We start from the raw sequence: 19,754 nt of genomic DNA on the forward strand, positions 1-19,754 counted from the left end.
ACGGCTTCTATTTATTCGGTAGGTAATATTAAATCACATCACATCACGTCCGCCATAAACGGATTAAAAATGTCCCAAATATTTTTCCGTTAAATGATTTAGTGGCAGCTTTTACGTAGAATAATAAAGATACCTAATATTATGATTTACGAGGCTTTGGTCACGAATCCATACGATAAATCGCGTAAGTCTTAGTAATTGGCGGATTTTCAGTCGCAGCGACTTTCTGTCACAGATTTGGGGATTGCAGTGATTGGTACGAGCTATTCATTTAAAAATTAAACCCGAACCTTTGAATATATGGTAGAGAGACATATTGTATCTTTGTTTATGAGAATATTTTGAGAGTTTGGCCAATATATTTTATTAGCCATAATATTTAATCTTAATTCAAATTTAATTATTACATTCGAATTTTACATACCTGTCTGCTAAGCCTGTCTGCCATTAATGATTAAAATTGATATACCTACATATATAAATATCACCTATTATTATAATAAAATAATAGCAAACAAAAAAATGTTGTTATCAGTATACCAATTCCAACGCTTGACTTTTATTCAATAAAGTCGAGTGACGATGCATTTTATTTGTCGTTGTTTGTTTTTGTAAACCTCGCGCTAAAATAGTAGTTTGAAATTAAATTTTTGTCATGCAAATGGGATTTCGCGTGTGTTGTGTTATTATCCCGATCCATTGTTAAAACGAAGATTATAGTGAAACGATGAATAGGATGGCGAGTTTAGGGGACCATTTATGAAAGCTTGGCATTTATTTGATAATAAATATCAAGCTTTGTATTCTATAGATTGCGATTATTATATTGATTTATACCATTTTACGTACTTTATTCTATTACGTAGAATATATTTTGAATTTTCCTAATACCACATATATAAAAATTGCATATATTTCATAAAACGTAAATAATATAGAAATATAAACAATATTTTAATAATCTCTAAGAATAAATTATATAGGTATTTAAATGTTTAACTCACCTTCTGAAGTCTCGACTCCAACAGGCATAAATGACGGGATTCATGGAGGAGTTGACCCAACCCAGCCACGTGACCACCACGTTCACAATCTCTTCGTGTGCTATACACGACGAACAAAAACCCGATAATAAGTTCACTACAAAAAAAGGCAGCCAACACACTATGAACACACCCATTACAATACCTAAAGTCTTTGCCGCCTTCTTCTCTTTCGCAAACTTCGCGAGTTTGCGGGGCAGCGAAAAGTTTTTCGGTAAATGTTTATTATGTGTTACATTCGTTAAGCGTGTCGACGATCGCGACAAGCCATTATTTTGTAACGCGGTGAGAGGCTCCTGGTCAGGCTCCTCTGGAGTACACGCACCGTGACACACATCACTTCTCTGTCTCATAGTTCCACCTCTGTGGATCCGCAAAGTCAATTCTAACTCACCACTGGGCCGCATCACTTGTTTCGTACCAATTTTTAACGAACGCGTCTGTATAGTCGCTGCACGATATATACGGTAATACGTAAACACCATCACAAATAGCGGCAAGTAAAACGATATTGTCGATGAAAATATTATGTATTCTAAGTTTTCCGTAAAAGGGCATTTATAGTCCGGAACTTCTTCTGAGCGGACGGCCCGCCACCACGCAATTGCAGGAAAGGATATAGCGCCGGAACACACCCAAACGGCCGCTATAAGGAATGCAGCCTTCCGTCCGCTCATCCGCATAGGATATGTAATAGGGTCCGTTATAGCCCAATAACGGTCTAACGATATAACACACAGATTGAGTATAGATGCAGTACTAAATAAAACGTCTAAAGATCGCCACACGTCACACCAATCCATTCCAAAGAACCAAGTGTGTTCTAGAACTTCGTAAAGCGCGGAGAAAGGCATCACAACTAGACCTACAAGGCAGTCAGCTACCGCCAGAGATGTCACAAAATAGTTCGTTGACGTATGTAGGTATCGTTCTCGTATAACAGCTAAGATGACTAACATGTTTCCGAAAACTGTTGTCAGAGAGAATAATAGCAGGAAAGTCACGAGGAGCGCTCGATCTTGAAGCAGAATAATGTATTCATCCCAAGGCTGTTTGGATTCATCGCTAATGTTGTATGCAGAAATGTTTTCATAAGATGCGTTCAGTTCAAGGACAGCATTGTACGCCGCTCCTGAGGGATCTAGCGAGTATTCGGGTCCTCTGTGCAAATTGTAAAGTTGGCCTTTTGCCACCAGTATTTCCGGATCGGTCGCATTCATATTTTCCCAAAGGTTATTCGCTTGCTAGCGCCATGGTGAGTGTTTATGTTTTCCTTGTTTCGCTCGAAGCCATTTAGATATTACATTTTTGGCAGGCATTTTGTTCTCTGATTCCACTTTCGAGGACATACTGGTTTGGCATAGCTTTATATGGTTTGTTGATATATTGTCGTATCTGAAACAAAATAGAAATGTGGTTAAGATAATGTCAACGAGCCGAAATCTTATTTCTATTCGACACTGTAAATAAAAAGCTTATAAAAAGTAAGTCACATAATAAGAATTAAGTATCACGTAGTCCTTCGTATCGCAATATATTTAAATATTTTTGATAAAAACACATTAATTATCTGGACTAAAGATTACTAAGTATATCACAATTCACATCTACCCTCCGAAAGTTCACTTCTTATTCTGACATTTGTCGTGGTCGTATATTTTTACAATTTTGAGGTAGATATTTATCTAAACTTACTACTACTTTAATAAATAATTTAATCAAAACGAAATTAACTAATAAAAATACGAATTTTCGTTTGTTATTTTAATACGTTTTGTTTGCACAGATAAAGTAGGTACCTACTTTAGGATAGATATTATGAATATTTATCCAACATATACTTAAATTAAAAATGTTTACTGGCTTGTCTTTAATTCCTTAGTAGTGGCACATATAATATTACTAGTAGTAGTAAAAAAAATCAAGAATAAATTTTTCTTAAAAAGTCATGCGAGATACGTGCTTAGTATCTCAAATAGAATCGGATAAAATATATTTGATTTGAATAAAAATCGCTGCAATGCTTGCTTCAAACTTCAATATTATATTAAATACCATATTCTTAGCATTCATTTAAAAACCTATAAAATATGATGATTCAGCACCGCAGATGCCCTTCACTCGGGACATAAATAGTGTTTAGCGAACAGAGAGATCAAACGAATTGTGTTCTATGGGCCGTGATCAGCCCATCCACATGAGGGGATTAAACTCTACCCCTGCTCCCAGTGTCACATGAAAATATTTGCTTACGAACCATCTCAGATGTTATATCTCATAGTTCTTTAGATTTCGTCCAGATTACACGGCAAAGGTTGTTTACGCCACGAATTGAAATACGATGGAAGATAAGAGTAAATCGAAAAATGGATTTGTAATAAATTGGGTTTTTGTTTGCCGTTGGGAAAATGGGACTCTTTCGTAAACAATGACGTATTTGTGTTTAAAATTAAAATGACAATGTGTATTAACAATTTTTATTATTCTTTGTAGGTACTGTATTATTGCGTAAGTTTTCAACATCGTTCTTGATAAAATCAAAACAGAACAGAAAAGAAGGATGAGATATGCATGCGTAAATTTTGTTTGCTGAAATTCAGATAGATAAATAAATACTAGTTAGATCGTAGATACGGTCTTGCCATTAAATGCACATGTTACATTTTTTGTAAATTGTGAAAATGAATGGTCGCATAAATTATTTTTTATTTTCTATGAAGTGGCAACTCCATAAACGTCGAGGATGGTTATTAAATACCATGACATATCTGGAAACTTATATTGTTGCTATGAAAATATCAATGCCTAAAACTACAATCGTAATAAAAGCACTTTACATAATATGTATATTTCATATATATTTATAAGTATTAAACGCTAAGGTAGTTTATTTGTATGGCTTTGTCTTAATTAGCTACGAGTACAGTTTATAAATAACGGTTTCTTTACAGAATGAGTAGGTAGATGATCTTACTACTTAATACCAATATAACAAATAAAATAAAAGCGGTTTTCTCGTCATCAAAATTTACTATTTTAGTATTGCCGTATTCAAAGTCGAATAGTTCCTAAGTCATGTTTTTGATGAATCATTGTTGAAATACTGTTCTATGCATATAAAAACTAGCTCCACAGTGCAGAGTACTTCATTAATTCTTTCACTACGTCCACAAAATATTATGCTATAACCTTGAGTTGTTGCCAAATATCTTTATGAACTGGCAGAACTTGGTTTTAAGTTGCCAAATCTGTAAGTTAGAATGCTTTTAGGCTTGTGAAAATTCAATTGCTACATATTATATGTAAGTCACGTCACAGTCACGTGATGATATGAGAAGCCCAAGAGAAGCCCAAAACGAATGACAAGAAAAAGCGTCCGTTAATTTTATTGAATAAAACAATAAAGAAAATTAAATTAAATAATATCACCTCTATGTTTTCAATTGGTGTATCGGAAAGAACATTAAAATTACCAAATTATTTTTCGCTTTACAATTAATAATGCTCGGAAAACAAGTGGAAACGTTGCATGATAGTTGTGTATAAGTAGGTAGTACATTTAGATTAAACTATACCACGAAACATAACCCAAATAGTAATAAACACGGCTGATTGATGAATTGACAAAGTTTTATGTATCTTGTAAAACCGCATCTAAACTTCCGTGCTGTTGTATGGGACTGGGTCGGGTTTTCTTAGGGATGACATCCATGGGAAACATAATTAGAGAACATTTTGTTATAGTAATTGAGTTAACTTAACCTAACTAAACTTAACTTTACGTATTAAATTACAGAACTAGAAAATGGGAAATCGTATCCTATATGAATAATTCTGAATTATCGTTACGTTTAAATATAAAAAAATATCTATTAGTTGTTAAATAAAACATTAAAACCGAAATAGCACATGCCTCATAATAATAGGTACTATTAAAAAATAATAATAGACGTATTAATAGTTCCAAAAACAAAAAAAGACGATATTTTCGGCAATTGTAATCTTACTTTCCTTCCTTCAACTACAAATCGTGATTTGCTCGATATCATTTTGTCGCAGACGTTATAAGCTACAGTAACAATTACTTCTGACAAGGGATGTTATCACGTCTCTTAATTTTCTCCTGTTGACACTAACTAATCTCTCTACAGAGCTGGTGATTTATATAGTTCGGACGGCGGACTAACGATTGCATTAGTATTGATTATATTCTTAACTAATCGCGCACTGGCTCCGTCTGACTTGATATTTTCTGCTCAATTTTTCTTTAATATAACCTTCTGATAATATAGAACCACAGTGTAGAACAATTACAAATTATTATCAAATTTACACTACTGTTCCGAAGCTATGAACACTAGGAAGACTGAAGGTAGGCGCTTCCCTAAACATATTTATATAATATAGTAAATTTATTATGTATTTGTATTCTCTTTGCTGGTAAAACTTAGGAAGTTGGTACACTGCCACAATTTTAATAGACTCTCACAATTTGTTACTAATATCATACTTACGCAAATAATAATTTATTTTAACCAAACATGAAAGCTGTAAAACGAACATCCGAGATTAACATCTTATAACACCGTGTTATAAAAGATAAAGTGTTAAAGTAAAAATTACTGAAATTACAAGAAGAAATAACGATTAAATTGTTTGAAAGTACCTGGTCGCAGCTATTATTTAAAAGTGTGAACAAACATTATGTAAAGTAGAAAGTCCCATTTACAACGCCTCAGGTTAAAACAAAACAATCAACGTGATCATAATGGAACGGAGTTTGTTGGATATTATGTACTTACTTATTATGATAGCCTGGAGATCTAGGTTTCGATCAGCCAAAGAAATATATATAAAGCGGTTGAGCGGTTTCTTCTATTTCAAATATAAATAAACAATAACACGACGTTTCATTAATAGATTTCCGAGAATATAATTTCAAATTTAGAACAAGTTTGTCTATATTTACTCTTCTTATTTATTTTTGTCTATGGCCTTTCCGAGTTTATGATTAAAAAAGTGCAAAGAAAAAAGCTAGTATACCTCAATCTTAGAGTATATATTACAATAGTATAGAGCGAGTGTATTACACAAATTGCTTATTGCGCATCGTAGGCAGATGAGCTCTAGATACTATATAGATGTGTGTGTGACAAATAGGGATGGGTAGGTATCAATTGCGTGTTGAACTGTCGATAAGTTATGTAAATAAATATGTATCATAAGTAAATTTTATGTTCAATAAGTTATTAAAGGAAAAATATACGAATAAAGTATAAATATGTAATTTTAAATTTGTCTACCAACTGAATAAAGTTTGTTTATTCCATTTGAATATTAAATATTATATATGAAATTTTCTTGTATTAATTATAAGTACTTTAAAAAAATATGTTTAATTGGAATATCAGAAAAACGTGAGTACTTTTTAAATAATAAAGTTAATAAAATAAAAGATCAGGTTTAGTGCTATTTCTTTAATAATAAATCAAACCATAATAATAATATTGTGCACGACGAAACGTAAATGTAAAGTACACAACTCATTTAATTAGTATAGAATAAGATAACGTATAAACTCCTGAAGGCTTACGCCTGAAGGCTTATTTTTAGTATGAATAAATGTATGTCTTATTTGAGTTCTTAAATGTAAAGTTTTATATGTTTGGAAAGTAAAGTATTTAATCTGTCTAGTATTAACGTAGAGTAAGCTCCTGAAGGCTTATGCCTGAAGGATTATTTTATAACTAAGGATAGAATAGCGAATTTATATGTAAAGATGTTTGTTAAATTGTTAGATAGGAAAATTCATGAAAGATTATGACTGAAGACTTATTTACTTGGAATTTAAAATATTTATGTCTTGTTTAATGATAGTAAATGTTTATGTTTGTTTATTGAATATTGAAAATGTCTTTGTTTATGTGTTGCCTTAAGTATACGATAATGTTTTGTCTTTCTTTGAATTTACTATTGTAGATGTTAATATTTAATGATTATGTAATGATTAGGATATGTAAATTTAATGTTTCTTTTCCCGACAGCATCACGTCCGCGACTGCGCGCCCAAACCGTTCCCCGCAGTATATTTATACACCTGAAGCGGGGGACGGGGTAGTATAAAAGTAAATTTCGGGAAAATCGTGCGCGCAGTCTAAACGGGGCGTTGGCGGGATATGTTATGGATGTAGGATTAATTAGTAATATAATAATGAATGTAATGAAAACGTAGAAAATGTAAAATTGTGTAAAAATAAAGAGAATGAAAATAAAGGGTGAGGAAAGGGGCGTGGCCAGCCGGAGTGGAGGGGATAACACGTAGAGTATAAATATCGACGCAAAACCGGTTGCGTCATGGCATTCCAGTTGCTCCCGCGCTACAAGAAGAAACTAAGGAAATAACTCCGCTCCGGCTTGGCACCCTGGCCCTCTGCGTATGAAGAAATAATTGTTTGTATTATTTACAAACCCCCCCGCCACTACAGTCCACTTGAGAGGGCCTGCCGCCAACATTGGTCAGCTTCGAACCGGATCAGAAGAAAAATGAACACGAGAAGCCGGAGCGGAAGAGGAGCCACGCCATCGGTATCCGAGACGACCGCCACCGCCACAGGAACGTCATCAACGAACACATCGGAAGAAACGAGCGGCACGACGGAGACATCGGAGACCTGCACGACCGCGACGAGAACGACGAGGACAGAAGAAAAGAGCAGCTCGACGCCACCTACGCCGAGCACCATGCCCGCCGACAAGTTGCAGCCAGCGCCGTCACCCGTCGTAGGATACACAAACGCCGCTTTCGCGGCGCCAGCCGACAACGCCGACGCGCCGACGACCGCCGCTTTCGCGGCGCCAATAAGCAACGTCAACTTAAATACAAACGCCGCTCTCGCGGCGCCATCGAACGTCGCCGTCGGGTCGCCAGCACGCCGCTCGAAGACGCTCCGCCAGGCATCAGAGGTGCGGTCGCGGCGCTCCGTAGCCTCCCGCAAGAGACTCCTCGCGGAGTTGGAGGCGAAGGAACGCCTAGCCGAACTAAAGCTGGAACAAGCGAAGGCCGCAGCAGAACTAGAAAAGGCGCGGTTAGAAAGAATCCGCGCTGAAGAAGAATCAACAACGGAAGAGGAAGAAGAGGACTACGAACCGGAACGACGGGTCGAGTCGTGGTTGAAACAGCATTCAAGCCAGCCACTGCCACCCGCCGCCAACCCGACTCGCGAGCTCTCACCGCCACGCTACATAGCGAAGAACACCGACAACAAGGAAGACCGAGGATGGGGGGCCCGCCAGGAACAGGACGACGGGCAACGGGAACCGAAGAAAGACCCGCCCACGCGGTCACCAGAAGTTGCGGCAATTGTAACCGCCTTCAACGAAGTCGCAAGAAGCCAAAGGAAAGTAATAAGATACGGCGGTGAACTACCGACGTTCACCGGCTCCAGCAACGAGTGGCTATCGTTCAAGGCATCGTATGAAGAAACTGAAGAGGGATTCACCGACGGGGAAAACGTCGCACGATTGAGGAAGGCGCTGAAAGGAGCAGCCCTAGAAGCCGTCACCGCCCTACTCATATCACACACCGGACCCGAGAAGATCATCGAAGCCCTGCAGAGAAGGTTCGGCCGCCCAGACACGCTCGTTTTGGGTGAAATGGAAAAAATTAAATCGCTACCACGAGTGTCGGACAACCCCCGGGATGTTTGCATATTCGCAAACAAAATAGCGAATATCGTCGCCACCGTCGAAATACTAGGAAAACCAGAATACCTGCACAGCCCGGAAATGCTGCGGCAGGTGCTCGAGAAGCTCACACCGATCATGAAGAATAAGTGGTACGACTTCGCCGCCGACGAACGAGACAAGACACCGCTACTGAAAAAGCTCGCAGAGTTCCTGAATAAAGAAGCAGACAAGTGCTCCAGTTACGCTCCGTTAGACACAGAGACGGAGAGGATAACAAGGAAAAGGACGGAGCGCGCCTACGCAGCAAGCAACGCGAGCGAGCGAGAAACAAGATGCCCGGTGTGCGAGCGAGAACACAAGCTTATCGAGTGCCGACAATTTACGAACAGCGACGTAAATACACGATGGGAAATAGCGAAGAAACATCGAGTGTGCTTCCGCTGTCTGCGAAGCAAACATCAACGAGCAACATGCCGCGCTCGTCCATGCGGCCTCAACGGGTGCACCATGAAGCACCACAAGATGCTCCATCATACAAAGACAGCGGAAAAGAAAAATGAAGAAACGACTCAACCGCAAGCCGAAACGAAGAACGACGAAAAAGTCCTCGTGTCGGCGATAAACATCAACAGCGCTACGTCGGAGCAACCTACGCGCCGCCGCGCGTATCTGAAGATCGCCCCCATCACCATCACGGGGCCGAAAGGAAAATGCGACACGTACGCGCTGCTCGACGAGGGAAGCACGGTGACCATCATAGAAACGGCGCTTGCAGAACAGCTGGGTCTCGACGGGCCACGCGAGTCCATCACAATTCAAGGTGTGAATGGACACGAGAACGAGCACGAGTACAGCAAGAGAGTGAAGGCACGAGTACGAGGACGGCATGAAGAAAAAGATTACGTATTAGACAACGCCCGCACCGTGCACCAACTCCACGCGTTCACGCAGTCCATCCGCGAAAGTGACATCGCCCGCTGCAACCATCTGCACGACCTGCAAGACGACCTGCTGTACGAGAATGCAACACCGAAGCTGCTGATCGGACAAGACAACTGGGAGCTCATTATAACACGTAAACTACGGCACGGCAAGAGGAGTCAGCCCGTCGCATCGAAGACACTGTTAGGATGGGTACTGCACGGCTGCCGTTCATCGAACAAGCACCCAGTTTTGTTCTGTTCTCATCTCTCGGAAGCGGAGAAGTCACCCGACACACTCGAAAATATGATGAAGAAATACTTCGAATTAGAATCCATCGGCATCGAACCTAAGCGACAGCGCAGCGACCCGGAGCAGCAGGCACTCAACATACTGGAAAAGAAAAGTCAACGCCTGCCGTCCGGCCGATATGAAACCGGACTCCTATGGAGAGACGAGTCCGCAGATACACCGAACAACTACGGCGACACACTGAAAAGACTGAAGACATTGGAAAAGAAATTGGACAAAGACGGAGAGCTGAAGAGACAATATGAGGAAAGAATCGAAAATCTACTCTCGTCCGGCTATGCAGAGAAGGCGCAGACTCCGCCCACCGGCGGGAGAGTGTGGTACCTCCCACACTTTCCAGTGATCAACCCGGACAAAGCGAAGATTCGTCTGGTGCACGACGCGGCCGCTAAGTCACACGGCCGCTCTCTCAACGACATGCTGCTGCCCGGGCCCGACCTACTGCAATCTCTGCCCGCCGTCATCATGAAGTTCCGTCAACATCCAATCGCCGTGTCCGCCGACATCAAGGAAATGTTCATGCAGATAAAAATTATAGAAGAAGACCGCGACGCGCTGCGCTTCCTCTGGCGTGGCGACCGACGCGACGACGGGCCGCCCGATGAATATCGTATGACATCGCTCATCTTCGGCGCCTCTTCATCACCATGCACCGCACTCTACATCAAGAATAGAAACGCGCAAGAACACGCGAACGAGAGTCCGGCAGCCGCACGCGCGATGCAAGAGAACCATTATATGGACGACTATATACATAGCTACGCGACCGAAGATGAAGCAAAGGAGATAACGGCGCACGTCGATCGCATACATCGATACGCCGGCTTCGAGCTACGTGGGTGGGCGTCGAACAAAGAAAACGCGACGTGCTTCCGCGCGGCCAACCGAGAGCTCACGGACGCGTGGGCCGCACTTGAAGAAGAAGCAGCAGCCCGCCGCATCAGCTGGCGCTTCCTTCCGCCGGCCGCCCCATTCATGGCCGGCGCGTGGGAGCGCATGGTACGCACCGTGAAAGAAACCCTACGCCACACGCTTCACGAGCAGCACCCCAGTGACGAGACGCTCGTCACACTCCTCGCCGAAGTAGAAGCCACCGTAAACTCACGCCCACTCACTCATGTGGCCGTGACCCCCGACGTGCCGCCCGCCATCACACCGAATATGATCCTGCTGGGCTCCAACTGTTACGTGCCGCCACCCTGCACCATCGAAGAAGACCAAACAACAGCGCGCACACACTGGAAGCGCGCGCAACAGCTCGCCGACACCTTCTGGCGACGCTGGGTGCGAGAGTACCTGCCCGTACTCCAACAGCGGCGGGAGCCCCACGCAAGCGGCGCGGCCCCCAAGATCGGCGACCTGGTCATCGTGTGCGACTCCAATCATCCGAGGAACACGTGGCCCCGAGGACGAGTCATCGCCACGTATCCCGGCAAGGACGGCGAGGTACGAGTGGTCGACGTGGAGACCAGCGGCGGCAGAATCCTCCGGCGGCCCACCAAGAAGATCGTCGTGCTACCAGTTCGAATCGCAGAGTGCGACGGCGGGAGAAATGTGCACGACGAAACGTAAATGTAAAGTACACAACTCATTTAATTAGTATAGAATAAGATAACGTATAAACTCCTGAAGGCTTACGCCTGAAGGCTTATTTTTAGTATGAATAAATGTATGTCTTATTTGAGTTCTTAAATGTAAAGTTTTATATGTTTGGAAAGTAAAGTATTTAATCTGTCTAGTATTAACGTAGAGTAAGCTCCTGAAGGCTTATGCCTGAAGGATTATTTTATAACTAAGGATAGAATAGCGAATTTATATGTAAAGATGTTTGTTAAATTGTTAGATAGGAAAATTCATGAAAGATTATGACTGAAGACTTATTTACTTGGAATTTAAAATATTTATGTCTTGTTTAATGATAGTAAATGTTTATGTTTGTTTATTGAATATTGAAAATGTCTTTGTTTATGTGTTGCCTTAAGTATACGATAATGTTTTGTCTTTCTTTGAATTTACTATTGTAGATGTTAATATTTAATGATTATGTAATGATTAGGATATGTAAATTTAATGTTTCTTTTCCCGACAGCATCACGTCCGCGACTGCGCGCCCAAACCGTTCCCCGCAGTATATTTATACACCTGAAGCGGGGGACGGGGTAGTATAAAAGTAAATTTCGGGAAAATCGTGCGCGCAGTCTAAACGGGGCGTTGGCGGGATATGTTATGGATGTAGGATTAATTAGTAATATAATAATGAATGTAATGAAAACGTAGAAAATGTAAAATTGTGTAAAAATAAAGAGAATGAAAATAAAGGGTGAGGAAAGGGGCGTGGCCAGCCGGAGTGGAGGGGATAACACGTAGAGTATAAATATCGACGCAAAACCGGTTGCGTCATGGCATTCCAGTTGCTCCCGCGCTACAAGAAGAAACTAAGGAAATAACTCCGCTCCGGCTTGGCACCCTGGCCCTCTGCGTATGAAGAAATAATTGTTTGTATTATTTACAAACCCCCCCGCCACTACAGTCCACTTGAGAGGGCCTGCCGCCAACAAATATTTTAAAAATGGTAAAAAATATTAAGAAATAATTAATAATTTAAAATGATAATATAATAAATAATATTAATAATTTTTTTATTTAATTTTATCCATTCTACTATCAAAATCTTCAAAATCAATTTAGCGGTTCAGAAAATATATCGTAACATTACATACTTTACATTTACATTCGCATTCATAATTTTAGAAAGTGTATCATACAAAACACACCACAAATATATTTATAATACATTTTTAAAAGAGTTTTAAATTTTAAGTTAAATAAATAATTTGTTAAAATATAGTTCTTCTAGTAAACTTTATATCGAGTACAGCGTTGGTCAGGTCACATCACTACGATCACGTGGCGGCAGTGAGGCGCGCGAGCAAGCCTGCGCGTGTCCGCCTCTCACCTACCCACCCCCGCGATGCTAGATTTATTTTCATAAAAATAAGTATAACAATCGACTTACTGATGGAATGTGATAGTGGATTTCAATTTTGTGTATTTTCTAGTATCGTTTTTGCAAGATAGAACAGCACATTTCACCATGTTTATTCGTAATATGAAAAAAAATCCAGAGCAACGCACTTCGTGAGCACTCAACCACGACTGCGAGCGCTCGCGGCGGGAACGTCGTGTTGTTCCCACCTGTGCCTACTGTTCCCACTTGGTTGTTCGCACTCTATAGATAGTATATATACTCTAAGACCTCAATAATTATATTATCTGTGGTTAAAGTCATCGATATTATTTATCTTCACGTTTGGTGAAAATGTTTTTACAACCGTGCTTTGTAACTTGCTGCTTGCTGCTTTGTAACTTTTCAATTTGAAAATATTTGTATAATATTTTATTTTACTAACTGACGTATATTATCCGAAACTTCAAGCATTTTCTGCTGTTGTGTTCAATGTAAGAGCTAAATCAAGCTGATTCGACGTTTTCAGTTGAGAACAGGAGATAAATAATTTTCAGGTTGGTGGCAATTTCATTTCTTTACACTTTTGCGTTCAGGCACATAATCTTGTTTTCTACAGTTCATTTAATCCTAATACAAAACTTATTACCAGCTCCCGGCATTATTTAACTCACACATTCCACGTTTCTCCGCCTCGAAAATTGTTAACATTACGTACTAACTTTATAATAAGATTATCACTAGCAGATGTACAAATAATTTTGACATAATTTTTATAAATTATGATATAAATGAAAATGATATTTTTTTAGTTCGATTTTAAGCAAAACTTTTTCGATATCAGGTAGGGTAACGGGTACTAACCTTGGCACCCCCCCAGTGATTGGCACTTTGAGGTTTAACATGCAATTATTATGGTTCGTTGACTAATTACCAAAAATAAAATTTACCAAATAATGCCCCCATTATTTATGGGCAACACTAAATGGTAGTTATGAATTTTAATAACTCGTAACACGGAGAAAAAAAATCTTTTCTGTCATGGTTCTGAGCGCAACAACTTTATCGTGATTTTTTAACAAATTTTGCTAATACTGGGTAAGTTTGTAAGTTGTTTTTCTTTGTTACTAGATTAATAAATGATTGGTGTGTTGTTTGTACTTGTTAATGAGTTATTATATTACAGTTTTAAAGCAAAATTTGTCATAAAAATCTGTTGATTATTGAGTTCTTGGGGTGCCAATGACTATGAGCCATGTTTTGTAAGAGAGTACAGTTTTTTGGCACGGGGGCCAATGAATAGATAACGGTTTAACAATTATCCATGTTAGATTTTGGACTTTTTATGACGTGCATTAAAAGTTCTATTCATAAAAAGCCATATTATGGTGATAGTGAGTCTGCATCCAAATTTTGGCAGGGTCAATTATTGTACTTTTAAGGTGATTGGCAGGGCCAATCATTGTACTCGTATGGTGCCAATAATTATACCTACTTTTAATGAGGAGTAGTAGTGATGTGCTAACGTTCGTAAATAATTATAATAACAATAACAGGCCTGATAGAAAGTAACATTGCCTCCTACGCAGAAGGTCCTGGATTTGATTTCTTCATAACAAAATCATGTTGTGTCTAAGGTGCTATAACATGTAGGTATAATAATATGTAATTAAAAAAAGGTATTTAATTTAGGTAGTAAACACAATGTTGGATGGTGCTGTGTGAATTAAGCCAGATTTTTTTTATTATTATTCAATTCAACAAAGATATTCAAGATAAATCATTTTACATCTTGCATTTTTTTCAATCTCTATTAGGAAGAGCGAGAACGTATGAGAGGCGGACCAATCACGAAGCGAGCGGACGCCCATTTTCAATTCGATTCTTTAATCTGCATGGCTTATAACAGTTAATAGACACCTAGCTACTATTTGTTGCAGCATTTTATTATTGCAAGCCTATTCCCAACACTATTTGTTCTCCGTCGTATTGATTGGCATACCACGTGTATAATTATTGGCAGTGCCAGTCATTGTACCTTTCACTATGTTAATCACTATACCACCGAGTGCCAATAATAGTGCCCTGGGGACTTTTTCAATATTTGTTTAATTTTATCATGTAAAGTCTTATTAATACAGCTAAATTTTGATTCGAAATGGTTCCTAATATATTTTACAATCAAATGCCATAAAGTGTAGGTCGCTAGTATAAACAGTTGATTTTACACAAGCGTTAAAAGTCAGTAAATTGCTCTAGGTGCCAATAATTGTACCTCTTACCCTATGTAAAATTTCACATGGTGCATTTTATTACCTAGGTCTATGACGACAATGGGTTTGGTTAATTAACTATCTAAAGTATTATTATCCGTTAACAATAAAAACAGAATTATCATAGCAATTAATCAAATATTAATCAGTACAATTACACAATTTCTCCACCAAATATTGAAATATTTTATGAACGTAAAATTCCAATCCAATCGGCTTCTAACTTCATTTTTAAGGCGGAAAATAAGCAGGAAAATGAGAATAGCGGACTCCTGGACTAATTGAAGCGTGGAAATGAAATGCGATTACAGCCATTATTTTTCTTGTACCTACTATCATTTTTACGCTCGAATAACGACGTCTTCGCAGAATTGTCACCCACGCGGATGCTAAAAACCAACTTTGCAAACCGTCACAATAAAATCCAAAGAAGGCCCGAGGGTCCAAAACAAACTTTTCCAACTTCTTTTTCTGTTAAAAATAATATTGTTTTAAATGTTGTTGTTTTGTTAATGGTTTGCCAAATTCACGAGCAAAAGGTTAAACGTTCATTTTAACTGTATTTTCTTGTGTACAAATTATGGTAATTTGCGGTTATTTTGAATAAGCGAAAGGGTAAAGGTAGAATTTTTGAGTCATTACCAATTGTAATGTTGTATAAAGTTAAATTAATTTACTATTTCTGTAAGAATAATAATATTTACAATTTAAATTTGGTCCTGAATTTTCTTCTATGGCAACATAATTACCCTGGACCTAATATATTGGATTTTCTCTGATTTATTCGATATTTAAATTTTAAGTCATTCCTTTTTATACATTGGATATTTCAACATTATTATAACATACAGTACCTACAATACTGTCATGTTTACTATGACATTAATAAATTCTAGCCCCGGTTTAGCGTTACACGTAATAAACGCTCATAATATACTGTGAAGATTAAATTATTTTAACGATAGACAATTAAGTGTTGAATAATATAGCGGTGTTAATTATCACGTTCGTGCTTACGGCTTACCGATAAATTACATTAGGTTAAGCTTACGTCAAATTGTTGTCTCTGTACATGACGCGACGAATTTACATCATTACATCGCGCTGGGGGAATTAAGACGATCGCAATTATGTTATGTAGGTGCTGAACTATTGATAGAACTCTATCAGTCCATACAAGCGTCTCATTGCTAATAAAAGCACCGCTGTTCGCATACATTTGTGTCGGTAAACCAATTAGGGTGTAGGTTACAGTTGCATTACGGCTGCGTTTGCAGTGTTTATATTTTTAGCCTCCTTCAACATTTAGTTTCATTCATGCTTTACTATACTGTTGACTAGCTTACCGCGCGCGGCTTCGCCCGCTTTGTCTAGAACCTAATAAATTATATACTAAAACCTTCCTCTTGAATGATTGAATCACTCTATCTATTAAAAAAAAAACCGCATCAAAATCCGTTGCGTAGTTTTAAAGATTTAAGCATACAAAGGGACATAGGGACAGAGAAAGCGACTTTGTTTTATACTATGAAGTGATGAGAATCTATCGGACAGAATATTGTGTCGATTTAGTTAATTTTTCAATCAATGCTGTAATCCATCATTCATTCCAAACAACTTTCAAAAGATTCATAACAAAGAGTTGTTACACAAACAAGTCGTGTAGGTAATTATGATGGGCTAAAAGTCGATTCATATTAATTATCTGCAGTTGCGACCTTGTCAAGAGTGCTTCTAATAGTTATTCTATGATTGATAGTCGGCAGTGGATTTGCAACAGAAAGAATTCTAAACAAACAATTGTAGTGCGCTGATAGATTATGCCGAAAAGGGTCGTGAATCGCGATAAAGAAAAATAAAAGCAACAAGGAAAAGTTTTTATGTTTATAATCAAACTTTGCATGTTAACGAAAATGTCTGATGTTTGGAAAATGGTTTTTATGCACATTGTGGGACATAATAATTCTTATGGTTAAAACAAGTTGTTTATTTTTACGCAGGAAATGAGAACTTGTAATTAATTATGATACTCTAATCTACATACTTCTGTATAAAAAGATAAGTAGGTAGGTACTTATTTGTAATTTCTGTTTTATCAAATCTATAATATAAAGATTAATCCCAAAATGTGTTGGTAAGCGCATAACTTTAGAACAGCTGAACCGATTTCTTTAATTGTTTTTTACTATATTCCTTGAAGTACGACTGTACGAGTATGGTTCTTATGTAGAGAAAACGTGAATATGTACCACGGGCGAAGCCGGGGTGGACCGCTAGTGTTAAATAAAATAAGTATAAAACAACTTTTACTAGTGTAGAGTTTCTGTAACAATTATCATTGCTTATTATACGTATTCACTTCGGCATCTACGGCATATTATAAACCATTTTGATCCCCACAAGCCAGTCGTATGTCTCCAATCCCCTGAATCCTGATCTCTATGTAAATATTAACGCCAACTGCTCTCACCGATGGGTCAAAGAATAAACAAAGAATTAGTATAAACTAACGATTTTACGCTCATAATAATCCGATCCCAGTTATTTTGATAATGTTAAAGGTTCATTGAGGACAAATGCCTTAAAAATCAATTCGAATGCATTCGTGTGTAAAATAATGTTTAATAAACGCAAAGTTAAAGTCAATTTTGGCGTCCTATCGAACGAGCCGACGGTATTAGAGAAACTTCTTTTGTTCAAATTGTTTCGGTAAAAAATTGTTTTCCACTTTTTCATAAAAGATAACGAGTGGAACTTGAAGAATTTTTTCACCATTTATGGATGAGTTCAAATGTTTTGACGATATTGTCGGGACATCATTTTCCTCGAAAGTCGAAATACATTTTTAAGAACATGAAATAACAAGACAATATTAACGACAATTCGTATGGGTTTTTGTGCCTAGAATCATACAGAAGCTTATTTTTTATGTTTTGGTAATAAAAAATGTAGTAGGTATGTGTGAAACAAGCAGTGATGAATTCTTATATAAAGGGAAAAAGCTTTGTATTTTTATAAGTGTGTAATATTTACGAGCGATTTTTGTATGATTTATTACATGTTAACATGTATGAAATCCTTGAAAAAAGCACAAAACATGTACTATTTTCTCGTCTTATGAATCTGTCATCATAGATTATATAAAAAATATATAGCAGGCTATCGCGAAATAAAATTATAATCCGAATCCGTACTTTAGACATAAAATAATTAGCTTCGCTCTAATCTTGATAAACAGTTTGACGTAGAGGACCATCGTAACCACTTTTTGTTGGAAACTTAATCCTTGTTGGAGTCGGATCCGTGTAGACTTAGCATTACTGTCATGTATGTGATGTATTTGTAAGATTCAAATTTAAAAAAATCAAAAATTAAAATTATTCATTTCTTTCTTTTACAATAATATGTCTTAAACTAATTTGTGATAGGAACACTCCTAGTACGCGAATAAAATGCTTGTGTCAGGAGGTTCCGCTGTTCCTTAACACTATAACAGAAACATAAATAATTTATCGATTTATTAATAATAACAGATTATCGTAATGTAAATGTTTTTTTCTATTGTATAAATTTATATCTTAATGTAATTACCTTATAGTAATTACATTTTATTACAGATTAGGTTTTCATTTTATGTAAGTATTGCTCTACATATTAACGAAATACTCAGTCCCTTGATATTTGCGTTCATTAAATAAATCCTGACAAAGATAGTTGTTGAAACCTTAAGAGATCTAAAGAGATAATTAAGCGTTTAATTACTTTTCTCGTAATATAAAGAGAAATAATAGTTAAGCCAAGACTTACAAGCACGCAAAGTAACGAAGAATGGTTTTAAGCTCAACATTTGCCTTACTTTTCGTGTATCTACTATCAATTTAAATCTTTTGGGATTTGCTCATGTTCTGTATTATGTAAGGAGGTTTGGGAATTTCTAGCATGTAAGTAAGAGGGTTTCGGTTAAAGTAACGAAATTTTACCGTCTGCACACCTTTCGCATTCAAAGTAGGTACCTATGCATTGCAATTTGCAATGCACAAACTGTAAAATGTTAATTTTTATTTGTAAAAAAGAAGCAAATGGCAAAAGAAGCAAATAAATAGGTATATAGTTTTAAATTCGAAATTAATTTCATAAAAGCAGTCCATACCTTCAATTAATATAACATTTTTTCTGAATAACTTTTACTCATATTTTAGAGTCTGAATAACTTTTAAATGTTTCTAATTGAAACTTTTAGTATTTTACTTGAAAACAAGATGCGATGAGAATTCCTTTTTCCCTGATAAAGTTAAATGAAAACTTTTAGTAGAAATCATAAGATATGAGTTTAAGGATATAAATCTACCTCCACTTTAAATTCAGCTGAGAATCGCAGTAAATTCTCCAATAAAAGTTACAAGGAAACGCGGCATTTACACATTCTTTGTCGTTTCTGAACTCTCTGAGCTTGGATTAAACTATGTTTTGCTACTTTTTGTTACATTTTTCTTTAAGACTGATATTTATGTGTTCTTATTTTGCCATAAAATAAATAAACGAACAATAACATTA

General features: G+C 37.6%; 2 protein-coding genes across 2 annotated transcripts in view; one reads left to right on the plus strand and one right to left on the minus strand.

Moving 5' to 3' along the window:
• Positions 1 to 19,754, minus strand: part of LOC123700951 (dopamine receptor 2-like) — a 104,748-nt gene that overhangs the window by 33,534 nt on the left and 51,460 nt on the right. Inside the window, exon 2 of the mRNA XM_045648334.1 lies at positions 1,005 to 2,438. Within this exon, the coding sequence (XP_045504290.1) occupies positions 1,005 to 2,263 (1,259 nt within the window). The 5' untranslated portion in view covers positions 2,264 to 2,438. The remainder of the gene's footprint in view (positions 1 to 1,004; positions 2,439 to 19,754) is intronic.
• LOC123701037 lies at positions 7,587 to 11,534 on the plus strand. The gene has a single exon (XM_045648450.1). The coding sequence runs from the start codon at positions 7,587 to 7,589 to the stop codon at positions 11,532 to 11,534; it is 3,948 nt and encodes a 1,315-aa protein (XP_045504406.1).

Source organism: Colias croceus, chromosome 20 (assembly GCF_905220415.1).
Source record: "Colias croceus chromosome 20, ilColCroc2.1".
In the NCBI taxonomy this organism is placed as follows: domain Eukaryota; kingdom Metazoa; phylum Arthropoda; class Insecta; order Lepidoptera; family Pieridae; genus Colias; species Colias croceus.

Coding starts and splice junctions, on each gene's coding strand:
- LOC123701037 (XM_045648450.1), top strand. CDS start 7,587: ATGAACACGAGAAGCCGGAGCGGAAGAGGAGCCACGCCATCGGTATCC.